The 13,534-nt window shown below is 38.6% G+C and overlaps 2 protein-coding genes across 4 annotated transcripts in view; one reads left to right on the top strand and one right to left on the bottom strand.

The window, feature by feature from the left end:
• The window catches only part of LOC306845139 (nucleoside diphosphate kinase homolog 7-like), a 40,542-nt gene extending 35,280 nt beyond the window's left edge, over nt 1-5,262 (top strand). For both annotated transcript variants that reach the window (XM_079377742.1, XM_079377743.1), the window contains 2 exons: nt 3,339-3,446; nt 5,113-5,262. In XM_079377742.1, coding sequence (XP_079233868.1) covers nt 3,339-3,446; nt 5,113-5,145 — 141 coding nt within the window. In that variant the 3' untranslated portion in view covers nt 5,146-5,262. The remainder of the gene's footprint in view (nt 1-3,338; nt 3,447-5,112) is intronic.
• On the bottom strand, nt 5,209-13,243 carry LOC306845142 (sodium/potassium-transporting ATPase subunit beta-233-like). Of its 2 annotated transcripts, none has more exons than XM_079377745.1 (6): nt 12,997-13,243; nt 9,756-9,884; nt 7,987-8,142; nt 7,548-7,732; nt 7,183-7,266; nt 5,209-6,655 (listed from the first exon to the last, which is right to left on the bottom strand). In XM_079377745.1, exons 1-6 carry the CDS (start codon nt 13,088-13,090, stop codon nt 6,398-6,400), a joined length of 906 nt encoding a protein of 301 aa, XP_079233871.1. In that variant the 5' UTR covers nt 13,091-13,243; the 3' UTR covers nt 5,209-6,397. The 2 variants fall into 2 exon arrangements, with proteins under 2 accessions (XP_079233871.1, XP_079233872.1); XM_079377746.1 differs by having other exon boundaries at nt 10,905-13,196.
• Between the last annotated feature and the right edge of the window lie 291 nt (nt 13,244-13,534).

Genomic DNA, 13,534 nt, shown 5'->3' with positions numbered 1-13,534 from the left:
TGAACTGACTCATTACTAAGAAACAAAGGATGCTTGCTAATGTCTTTATATGACATCAGATTCTGTCTTGTTTTACAGTAATCATTGTCTTCGTGTTCCTTTTCTAAGTCAACAAGATATAAGGATAATAACTAGCCAGCAAGATTCTCTAAATATGCCAAAGCTTAAGAAAGGAAATCATATGTTACACACAGTGCTCTTTATTGAAACCAAAACACAAATTTTCCCTCAGACTTTCTCTCATGACAATGTGTGGTCGCTTAATACTCCCTCTCTGTTTGAACTGTGGTCCTCAGCAAGTTCCAGGCCACTGAAATGGAAATCCAGAGATCAAAATGGAGGTGACAAGATGGGTGTGGCTAAGGAAACCCAATTTATTTACATGCAGATAACCCGTCCCTCATGGGCGGTGATTGGGAGTTAAATTTCTGGTAGAGATTAGCAGAGGACAGTAGAGCCGCCGGGGTTTGTGTCCTTGGGAACATTTCATTTCATCACGTTCCATTTTAGCCTTAGCCAGTTGGCCAGCTGAGCTCTGAATGAGAAGCATATGTGAGCGCGAATTAAAGTCAAGACCTGGTATTAGTCCAACATTCTGCTGAAAGGGCAGTGAAATATAAACTCAAAGTAAACTCAGCCAAGACCGCTTGAACTTCTGTCATGCTGTAGTGGCAGGGAAGAGTATTTGTTTAACATTTGCGCACCTTTGTAAAGATGATCATGTATTTTAAAATGGCTTATACCGTTACACTCAACTACATCAGTTCATTTTGTTGCTCATGTTTGAAGTCCTGACTATGAGACTTGTATGTCTTGTATTCCTCTGCTACCGTTTCGCTGTTTTTTTGCTAGATGACAGCATGCCCAGAATGCTGAGCAGCATGTTCTTTGCCAGCCTGGTGTTAATGTCGGGTTGAGATGAGCTTGACCAGAGAAAACAACACAGAAGGATGGGTTTCACACAAATAATGTCACCGTTCTGAATGAACTTATTTTCATTTGGGATCCACTGATATTTAAATTCTGTCCAACAAATAAACTGATAATTATTTTGATATTATGACTCACTCTCTGGAAAAAAGTACATTTCCCATTGTATGGTTGCCCTTAAAAGGTTAATAACAGTAACTTAAGGGTACAAAGGTAATACTCTGCGAAACTAATATTATACTTTATATTATACTTTTTAGGGGCTGATTATGTACTTTTTTCCCCCCTGATAGTCTTAGTAACCATTAAATAATTAAAAATTTTAGAGTATTTTGTCTAAATAAAAAAACTGTCATTTTAAAGGTGCGATGCGCAAGATTTTAGTGAAATGTTGTGTGCAAAAACAGGTGCCAGGCTGTAAATAAGAGTGACTTGCCTGGTTAAATAAAGGCTAATAATAGTTACAATGCTGGTAGTACTGTAAATGTAAATAAACAATGTGGACTCTTTCTCCATGTTACCTCCACTCAAATATCCTTTTTTATTTCTCAGAAAAAGTCCACTGGATGACATAAAATGACAGATTTTTGACAACTCTTTTGTAAAAACTTCAAATCAAGCTTCCACATTTTGATATTCCCGCCCACAGACAGTAGGATCAACAGAAGGGTGGCGCTTTCTGTCTTCTATTTAGCACCTCTTTCTTTCTTTCTTTTTCTTTTATTAACAGCCTGTGTTGTCAGTGCCAGTGGTGAATTTTCACCTAAAAATTACAATTGTTATCGTTTACTCAGCTCCATGTCTTTATAAATCTATACAAGTCTCTTTCTTCCACTGAACACAGAAGATGTTTTCAAGAACCAAACTGTTGACAGTAGCCACTGATTTCCAGTGTTTTTTTTGTTTTCTTTTCCCATATTGTGGAGGTTGAAGGCTACCATCAAATGTTCCGTTACCAACGTTCATAAAAACATCATATTTTGTACTCGACGAAGAAAGAAACTCATACAGTTTTGGAACAACTTCGAAGAACCAAACATTTGTTGGTCCCTATTGGCTTCCATCGTAGGGAAAGAAACACTATGGAAGTTTGATTACCAGCATTCTTCAAAATATCTTCTTTTATGTTCAACATAAGAAACTCATACAGGTTTGGAACGACATGAAAGTGAGTAAATGGTGGCAAACTTCATTTTTGGGTGAACTTTTAAGCTTGAGTTTAAGCTGAATTTTTGTGTGACTCCCAAGTGACTCGAAGAGGACTGTTTATGAAGCTGATGTTTGCAGTAATGTGAACAAGCACGTGCGAGTAACCTGATTCCCTGGATAGAATGTGACGTTATGTGATCTCACAGCAGCGTTGAGCATGAGTAACCTTCACAGCACATCACCTGTGCTTTTATCCAATTGCTTTACCAAGGAAACCCTGTTCAAAACATATGCTTCAAGAAAAAAAAAGGGAGAAGTCGTGGCCTGATGGTTAGACAGTCGGACTCGTAATCCAAAGGTTGCGGGTTCGAGTCTCCGGCCGGCAGGGATTGTAGGTGGGGGGAGTGAATGTCCAGTGCTCTCTCCACCCTCAATACCACGACTGAGGTGCCCTTGAGCAAGGCACCGAAACCCAACTGCTCCCCGGGCGCCGCAGCATAAATGGCTGCCCACTGCTCTGGGTGTGTGTTCACGGTGTGTGTGTGTGTTCACTGCTGTGTGTGTGCACGTTGGATGGGTTAAATGCAGAGCACGAATTCCGAGTATGGGTCACCATACTTGGCCGTATGTCACTTCACTTCACTTCATATGCTCCATTGTTCTTACTGTTACCCATCACAGAGCCTTCATCATATTATGCAGGGTGACCGCGGGTCCTTAAAAAGTCTTAAAATGTGACCCTGGACCATAAAACAAATCTTAAGTCGCTGGGGTATACTTGTAGCAATAGCCAAAAATACATTGCATGGTCAAAATGATCGATTTTTCTTTTATGCCAAACATCATTAGGATATTAAGTAAAGATCATGTTCCATGAAGAGATTTAGTAAATTTCTTACCATAAATATATCAAAACTTTATTTTTGATTAGTAATATGCATTGCTAAGAAGAACTTCATTTGGACAACTTTAAAGGCAATTTTCTCAATATTTAGATTTTTTTTTTTTTGCACCCTCAGATTCCAGATTTTCAAATAGTTGTATCTCAGCCAAATATTATCCTATCCTAACAAACCACACATCAATGGAACGCTTATTTATTCCGCTTTCAGATGATGTATACATCTCAATTTTGAAAAATTTACACTTAAGACTGGTTTTGTGGTCCAGGGTCACAAATAATGTTTTCCTAATAAAAGGCCTTAAAAAGTCTTGTTCATATCTGTAGAAACCCTGTTATGTGTTCTGTTTCCACACAGGAAATTGCACGCCACCTTCGGCCCACCACTTTACGGGCACTCTACGGCAAAAACAAAGTGCAGAATGCCATTCACTGCACCGATCTACTGGAAGACGGGATTCTGGAGGTGAGCTCAAGCAAATTACATTCAAATGATATGCGAGAGCCACACAGTCACGTTTTGTATTCAGTCTCATTTTGAGGAAGTTTGTTTGCCTTCAAAAATATTTCTGGATCCCACAAATGCTTATGAAGCCCAGAACAAAATGGCATCCAGGTCTCATGACTGTCCGCAGTGGGCCGAGGCAGACCCACAGCCCGGCTCACAGGAAGGGAAGCAGGCGGGTAGAGTCGGTTTGGTAGATAGGGGGGAAAAAAAGCCATTGTTATGCCAAGGAGTGGGTTTGGCCCGGTGGACGTCATTGTTGTGCACAACTCCTGATCTGTCCAGCCTCCTAGGACAAACGGCCCCTTGTTAATTATTTGCCTGCTGACCGACTCAGCCATGACATTCCAAGAGCTCAGGCCTCACAGAGGCCCAGCACAGACACGGCTGCCGTAACAGGCACAATTCAGGGAAAGTCAATTGATTGAACGTAAAACAAGCTGGTGAGCTGATGCTCAGGCCTGATGAAGTGCTGAAAGTGCTTCTCAAATTAATACAGCTTTATTTTTTTATATAATACACTCTCATAAGGTGTGTCCCAATTCACATACTTGTGCACTATTTTATGCCATCTTTTAGTATAAATAGTGTGAGTAGAAAAAAAACTAAGGGCTCTTAATGCACTTAAAAGTTTAGTTCACCCAAACATGAAAATTCTGTCATTAATTACTCGCCCTCATGCTGTTCCTAACCCATAAGACCTTCGTTGATCTTTAGAACACAAATTAAGATATTTTTGATGAAACCTGAGAGCTTTCTAACCCTGCATTGACATCAGTGGTTCAACCATAATTTTATGAAGCTATGAGAATACTTTTTGCTTGCATTAGGGTATTCTCGGTAATGATGGAAGACAGTCACTTGGAGAAGAGTAAAGTAAAATCATTCTTTTTTCTTTTCTTTGCACAAAAAAGTATTCTCGTAGCTTTGTAAAATTCTGTTTGAACCACTGTCACACGGACTATTTTAATGATGTCCTTGCTACGTTTCTGGACCTGGGAACATTTCAGTTGCATTGCTCTCTATGGAGGGTCAAAAAGCTCTTGGATTTCATAAAAAATATCTTGATTTGTGTCCCGAAGATGAACAAAGGTCTTATGGGTTTGGAACAACATGAGGGTGAGTACTTAATGACAGATTTTTCATTTTTGGGTGAACTATCCCTTTAAAGCTGGGATGAACTACATGACTTTTAAAATCGGATTAAAACTAGGTATCATACACAAATGTCTACCAGACTGTCAGGTCACACACAAACAGTTCAAAATATGAAATGATGTTTTACTATGATGGAATCATAGTGTGAAGCTTAAAAAATTATCCATTATACACAAGGATTTTGTCTGAAATCTATCAATTCCGACAGCTTGAAGTCAACAGACTAGTTCTGACTTTTGAAAACTAGTGTCTATACAGATTACAATTCGGGGCAAAAATTCTGTATAAACATTGTGTAGTGTATTTCGACTGTCACAGGTTTCCTTACAGGACTCCCATGTTGGGTGATTGGATGACAAATTCATACATCAGACAGTACTTTATAGTGTGTATTTTTGTCTTGGTTTTGACCTTTTGTCAGTGTCATTATGGAAGCTTGGAATGAATTGTGGGAATTTCTGTTTTTCAGGTCCAGTATTTCTTTAAGATTTTAGATGGGTGAAGCAACCATGAGAAACATCTGTCCAGCAGTTATTTAAATAAAGACCACTTGAAAGACAATAACTCAGTTGTCTGTCCATTTATTTCTTCTTAGGTCTTATCCAGATTTAAACAACATTACAAGAGCAAATGCAACTCTTGACAAGTGTTCTGGTGTCCAACAATGACTTTTAAGAACTTTAAACAACAAAACAAAATATCCTATTACACGGGGTACTGCTTTGTATCTGATAGGTTTCTAAACTTTGACCAGTGACTTTGGTTTTTGGATTCATACATTACACTTTCTCCTGCTGAAAAAAATTGTACAACTGCATAAATATAAAATTCTTCCACCATGAAAATGGCAAAAACATTCATTAGAAAGTAACACCACGTCATGTGATGTCTCCAGAACAAAACAAAACAAAAAATATTAAATGCACTGAGTTGCCATGGTGACCACTGGCCACTTCAGTCCTCCAGACTAGACACACAGTTCTACACTTAATAGTAAAGGAAAATAAAAGCCTTACACAGAATTGTCATTAGCCCCAGTTTCCCAAATTGCAAGATGATCAAATAAAAAGTCAAAAGGTGATGTAAAAACATATTCCCCACAATCAATGGAAAAGATGGAAAGAAAGGTTTGAACGGAGTGCAGTCACTTACACACACACACACAGACCTGGGGAGTTCAGAGCGTACCATGCCAGTATTTTCAGTTTTTAAGTAGACGAATACGCACATTCACACTCAAACTCTCTCTCTCTTACACACACACACACACACACACACACACACACACCTTGGACCACTAAGGCTTTCTCACATAAGACAACAGAAATGACAACATGGCTTGGAAAGGACCATCGTATGCGACTACAGCACTGCACACTCCATAAAATATAAAGAGACCACACTAGGCAGAAATACTCAGGGGACAGAAACACTGCTCGCTACATCAGTAGTGGAATTATAATTTACAGTAATAAATGAACGTCCCATGGCTCACGGAATATTCGCATTTACAGTAGAATAAATACTTTGCTATTGCTACTCTTCCTGTAATTTACATTCTAAACCTAGACATGCAGAGAAAGCTAGTGTAAAGCGTTCAGATTAAGTGTAGGTCCCGCATGTTATGAAACTTTGTTCAAGACTAGTTGTCGTGGTTGCTTTTCCAATTCAATTTGTACTTGTCTTTGTTTATTAATCTGAAATTACTGTGTTTTGAAATGGGCAGAATAAAAGTGCTATTTTCATAGCTAAGGTCATGAGTTGATGGTGATTTTCATGTCAAAACGTCCCTGATAACGGTCCTTCTCACTGTAATCGATGTTCTGTCCGAATACTTTACACTCTATGCGCATTTCGTGATTCAGAGAGATATTGTGGAACTTGACGGCCACCAGAGGCTGGAGGTAATGGGGATGTAGCAGCTTTCCATAGTAAGGATAATACTGGAGGGGGAAACCAGCCCCCAGCCCGAAGTAATCGACCTGTCCGAATTTTTCTGCGTCCTCTTCTCTCTGTTGACAACAAGAATAAGTATTAGATCAATCTCTGGAGCACTACAGCGCATGGAGTATCGAGTTTTGCATCACTGTGTTTATTTCTTTGTTTAGACTTCACTGGAAAAAATATTAGGGATGCGGTGATACTCAAATTCTAGTATAATCAATAAAGCTAATAATTCTGATGCTACTACTAATAATAATTATTAGTAGTAGGATCAGAGCATGGCATGCCAAGATCATGTGTTCGATCATGTGATCAAATGTAAATCTCTCCCTTGAATGCAATATATGTTGCTTTTTGGATTGAAGCATTTGCCAAATGCATAAATCCAAATCTATAATTATATTATAGCTGATATTTGATACTGTTTTGTCTAAATAATGTTGTGATATCCTGTATGAAATAAATGGATATTCATTTTGATATTTGCTCAAGATTACATTTAACTATGTTATTAAATGTTAAATGATGGTCATCTAAATGTGCAAACAAATCCAATATAGCCATTTTACCAAGATGCTTTGTAAGTATTTCTTGCCTTGTTTGTGCAGTGGATTGGAATCAGATTGCCCTGAACGTTATGGCGGATTGGCTCAGGGATACTGTCATTTGAAGCTGGAGGCTGCGGAGAGAGAATGGCAGTGTATTATGATCCCAGTTCAAGTTCAAGTTCAGTTTTATTTCCAGAGCACCTCTAGGCAAGGCCGACCAAAGTGCTGCACATCAAACAATAATATATCACGAGAAGAAAATCAGTAAACTAATTAAAACCATTCAGAAACTAATACCAATAATATTAAGGTAAATGTTGCCTCGGGCTAAGAAAAAGCAACTGGTGTATATGGCAAACAAATAGGTTAATATTGATGGCATGATCGTGAATCAAAATCTTGGATAACTCACCCGTGGCCTGAAGTTCACAATCCTATTGAGTTTAATGATGATGCAGGGTTTGCCTTCTTTAAAGCCAAATGTGTCATCTTTCTTTCCTGAGCAATCCTTCAGCAACTCTCTATCGAAGCGGCAGGCCTTCCTCACACCATCATTGCTCTCCAGCTCTCCACGGTCCATATAGGTTTCGGGTTTCACTGATAATGAAATGCATTAAACCTTATTACTGACTAATACAACTGTATTTGCTTGTCATTAAAACAACAGTGCACGGGCATGCAGAACAGCAAAATGGGTCAAATAAAGCCCTAATTGTCTAAGCAGTGTCTAAATCATGACCTGAAGATCATAAGACAGAGCTGGGAATGATGTAGAAGTTCAGCTGACCTACTTAATAATAGAGCTAAAAGCTTGGGTTTATATAGCTTCAAGATAATCTTAGAACTTGTACCTCCACAGTCTTCAAATTTGGCTTCATCTTTCTGGTTTTCCTTGTCGTATGCTTTCAAAAAGTTCTTAATATGATCCACATATGCACTGTAAGTCTTATTATCTTTCATGGAGAAGACGAATTCTGCTTTGTCCGGGCGTGGGGAGTGTGATAAGCCTGTAGGTAAAGCAGAAAGGTTAAGTGATTTTCCCTCCAGCTACTAGAGCGGAGAATGCCTGGTCCATTCATTGTCATAGAAGTTTGCTATTCAGATTCCCAGCTTGGCAGTAATTTTCCACCAGCTCAAACGTACGGCCAAAGCGGGGTGTGGCGTGAGCAAAGCGAGCAGAGGAGAACAAGCGAACGGAAACTTTATATTGTGTTTAATGCCAGTTTTTGTTTCAACAGACTGGTAATGACCTTCCGGGCATGTGCTGCAGCTGGTCTAAAAGAGGAGCTTCTGGCTTGTTGCACATGGGAAATGTACGTGGACATTGTTTAATGCACTTTTAAGACTGGTTAGAGCCTGTGAGAGTCTCCCAGTCTTCCCCCTCCTCCTCTCCACAACCTCACATGCTTCTGTCACACAATGGAAACTTTTTGCCTCTGAGAGGGAGGCGGGACTTGAATGCAGGCATCGTGTCTTTTCTTCGTCCGGCCTTCTTTGCAGCAAATAGCTGCACACCATGGTGATCTCCACTTCATTCCTACTCGTGTTGTTTCTTTTTAGACTTCAATGGGAATGCTTCTTGGCAGAGGTGTTTATGTTTGGGGCCTTAACGAAGATAGATAAATGTAATGCCAAGGCGGGAGTGTGCACTATGCAAACATTCACTGGCATGGTTGGTGTGGCAAATGGCTGGCAGTGGAACAACAAGCAACCTAACAGGGGTTAAGGAAACTGCAGTGTACAATGGTCTCCACTGTTTCTTTTTTTCCGTTTTTAATTGCAAAACATTCTTGTTTGTGCAAAACCAGCTTAGCCATAAACCCCGATCCTGTTGTAAACTACTTCAAAAGGTATGTTTGAGTGCTGATAACACCAACCCTGACTGAAATACTACAAGACATACCAGTTCAAAGACACGTGAAGTGTGTAGATGCAGAACAACTATGCTGTAAGAACCCAAACGGGAAGCCTCGTCAGACTAGCCAGGAGTGTGAAGGTCAAAATGGCTTTCTGTGTGTCTCTCTCCTTCTCCTCCCTCACACTCCTACCACCTCCACCCTCTCTCTCGGAGGTCAGACAGACCTTTAGAGCTGACGAAATGTCACAGGGTTTGCAGAAACAAAATTAACTTCCAGCATTATGGAACAGTTCGAGCATGTGTACACGAGAATGTCCCCAAAACAGGTTGTTCTTTACATTTTTAAATATTGCTGCCAAAGAATAACATGTAATGTTCCTGCTGCTTCAATTACTTGTGAAAGCAAGTAAGGCAAGGCCTCTTGTGAATCTTATCAACCAGGTAACAAACAAATCTTTAAAAGAAGGTTTACTACATAACTAATGCAGAACAAGACATAAAAACATTGTTCATATTGTGTATGAGATGGCTTCCATGTTAGTCAAAATCAACAGCTACACAACAACATTCTCACAACACTGTCACATAACGTACTTATCAAAAATGCTGCCAGTCAAAACAACTTGTAAAATACATGTAGTTCATTCTGTATCTCTTCAGTTTGGAGATTCATTCTCACAGCATTTATGTACAAATAGTACCCAACCTCTGAACACTTTTGAGCATGTATTATCTTTGGCATCAGTGAATTTGGTTCATTACCTGGGGGTGCCACCCTGTCCTGGTATGTGGGCTTATAGTTGCTGAGAGTCAGGAGCATGGCCTGGATGGTGCCAATGAAAATTCCAGCCAAGCAGCCATAGAAGATTACGTAGAAAATGAAGATTTTGACTGCAAAGAAAAATATATAGCATGAAATCAACGGGATGTTTCAGAGCACATACAAGAAGAAAATGACACTGAGTTTCCACAAACGCTCTTATGTAAAGGCGCTTAAATGTATCCACATTCAGTCTTGTTTTGAAGAGCATTTAAGTATGTAGCCTACTTTAAGTATGTACAATGACAAAAATTGAGAATTTAAAGTATGCATGAAAGAATATTTCACTCTATTTTCAAAATGCATGTTATTGATCTTATTATGAACGATTAATCCATGCAAGTTTTATTTTTATACCTAGTAATTTTAATCAAAATATCATAACTCGATCTTCCAGCGAAATGACAAACTTCTCTAATTAATTGGTGCGGTTAAACTCCACCTATTTTTTTTTTCTTTTTACAATCATCTGCAAGTTTGCTTTTACATCTGCTTCCATCCAATCAGCAATTAATGGATTCCCAATTAACCAATTCCCAACCTAACACTTTTGTTTATTTGATAATCCATTTCACTCAGATGTACATTTAGAAGAAAAGATCTCTCGCTACTTTAGTTTCACCGTGACTTTAAAGTGACAGAGCACCACAGACTAAACAGTGTCTAAACTACTAAGAATAAAGAGTAGCTAGTCAACTGTCTAATGAGATATTCATGTAACTCATGAAAATCACAATTAAAATGGTATTATTATATAAATTAATTCACAATTCTAATAAAGGATTTGCATTAAACAAGGTTTCATAATTCACAGTTCTCTTTTTTCAGATCATTTACCCGATACACACTGATTGAGTCTTTAATTCAGTCTTATTGATCTTTTTTTATTTTTTTTCAAAAACATATACAACATGCATCTTAGGCCCTCTTAATTTTCCAAGCTGCGAAAGCCTATTGAGCCCAGCCATTTCATGCAAAGTTGCTAGTAAGCCTAACTGTGAAACAACCCAAACGTTCCTGACTGAATTAACAGCAACAACAGCTTCAGTCAAACTCACACATTACTCATAACACTAGCTCCCAGAACTCACATGTTCCTGTGTGATGCAACAACAGAATGCGACCCACAGAATAACATTCCTGTCTGTCAGTTACTGGGCCAGTCTGTGGGCTTCATTGAAAGCGGCCTCCAACAACCACTTCAAACCAGTCCCCACTGAACACAAGGGTTTGTTTGTGCGTGTGTGGATGACGGGGTTATACTTCCTTTCCTTCTGCCCTGGCAATAAAACCTTTGCAGCCTCTTAAATCTACAGGAAACACATTCAAGTTTGAATACAGTCCCACAAACAATGGTTTCACGTGTTGCAGTCTCAGTGTAGGCAGAGAAAGAAGCTTTTCCCTGAGGGTATAAATAATAGATGTGTGTTTTAAACTCCAATGATGCTTTAAAAGCTTATTAAACCCACATACAGTAAGGATGCCAACAGTAAACGTTAACAGTACAACAGCTATTAAGTATGCCCTTCAGTCTCTCACTTCGTTGTCCTCATTGGTTTCACTAAAATAAGTAAATACACGTGAGTCATGCAAAGTACCTTGGCATCATAAAACGTTCAATAAACAACTATGGAAACAGAAATATGTTAAATAGATACAACAAAGTTAAAAGCTCCTCTTTAAATTAATAATAAGTGTTGTAATGAAATCATACGCGTCAGTAAAAACGCTTCCTCTATTGCTAGCCTCCACTTGCTTTCTCAACGGTTTGTTTGGATTGCGTTTGCAAGTTTTCAAACCACACAAACTATAATACTCATACAATTTTAAGTCTTTGATTTTAAAACCACTTTACGAAACTTGCCGCAGACATTTCTGTTGATTTTAAGGTGAAACTTCAAGCACACCGAGAAAGCCTAAGTTAGCTGGCTAAGCTACATGTGACCGGCTCACTCATGATACTCCACATGTGTCAGACTCAACCATCATATTTCCTTCCGTTTCAATGTATAACTACGTGTTTAATTCAACTTATCGCGTCTTAATGGATATTAAAGTATTTATTATCACGCATGGTTACTGGATAATGTAACTTTTTAATAACCGGCATTTGGAAGTGAAGTAAATGTAAACACGTTAATCTTGTATCAGGAGGGCATCGATAAACACAAATGTTAAAAACTGATAAAACTATCAGCTACAGATGGTTTCCCGCTTTAAAAGCATACAATCAACTGAGAACCTCATGTAATGTATATTTACAAAGCAAGCAGGAAGAGGAATCAATTATTACTACATTATCACTAACATGTAGGCCATAAACTACACAGACCAATTTACTTGAGGACAGAAAATACTAATTTAGTGACCACCACAAATATGTTCATGTCATTTGTTTATGACTGACACTTGCAGCTTTTATGTAATTTTACTCTTCACTGTAAAACATATTTTTTCCATCCATGTCACCAATTATACTCGATCTGTTGGTGATTAATGCCTGACAGACCTAAAATGATCTGATCACTTGTATGTTGTAACTTTTAAACCATTTTGACAATTAACTATTAAAGTTTTTACTTTTAGAGGCTGGGAAATATTATCAAATTGTCCTTCAACTAGTTACTGCTATACTGACCATTTCAGATGAATGACAGTCTCTTTCCTGAACAAAAATAGCATCCGTATCACGACCTTCAGAATGACCTTTTCGTTTTTAAACACCTTCAGCACGGAACCAGACTTTAACATTTAAGTGAACCATCGATCAAATATAAAAACTGTTTTTATAAAACACTGTTTTCATCTTTTTCCATTCAGTTGTCATTTTCACCACCTTGTGGTTCATGACGCGTATTATTCTCTGATCGCTTCCTCTATTACATGACTATAACTCGTTTCTATCGGCACACTCTATGCACTTGAACACCGTTTGCTTATTTTTTAATGAGAATCTCTTAATATGATAATCTGATTATAATAGCAAGCCGCCACCGCGAGGCGTTTTTTCGCTTCGAAAACGAAAGTCGCGACTCTGTCAGATCAAACAGGTGTTGAGCTTTTCTATAGCCGTTTCTCCTGCCTTTAACGTTCAGACGTACCAATATTAACATCGAATAAAGGAGGAAAACTAGTTTAATCCAAGAGAAGAGGCGCTGATGGAGCAATCTTGAGAACACTTACACCAGCTGCTGCCTGTTCGTCCCAAAAATTCCTTCTTTTCAGAATTCCAGATAAAGTTCTTCCATCCACCACCACCATCTTTATTTGCAGACATTTTCGGTATTTAGTTCCCTTTTTGGTGGTGTTTGAGCGGGCCTTATGGACTTCACAGCGATGTTGTCCCTTTCCTAAATGTTGTAAAAAAGGACAAAGTCGTACCCGGTACCTTTGCTTGTACTCACTCAATATATAGTCGGGGCTTGGCTCCGCCCATCGGCTCTTTTAATAAGTTACCTTCAAAAGAAGGAGGGCGGATTCGGACCAATCACAGCCCGACTTGCTTTTGCGTAACAACTCGTAAACTGGGGTGGAATTCATGCTCGCACGAGCAGTTCAGTGCTGTTTCTTTCAAACTCTGAACTGTTTGTTTTTTGTTTTACATCAAAATGACAGATTACCTTGTCTTAATACCATAATATAATGTCATATGTAAATCTACCTGTATATGTGACTGCTTGAACGACAATAAAGTACAAAGGTACTACCATGATTTTTTTTT

Source organism: Barbus barbus (genome assembly GCF_936440315.1).
Source record: "Barbus barbus genome assembly, chromosome: 25".
Classification (NCBI taxonomy): Eukaryota; Metazoa; Chordata; class Actinopteri; order Cypriniformes; family Cyprinidae; genus Barbus; species Barbus barbus.
The sequence above is the reverse complement of the archived record's forward strand: the minus strand, read 5'-3'. Positions and strand labels throughout refer to the sequence as shown.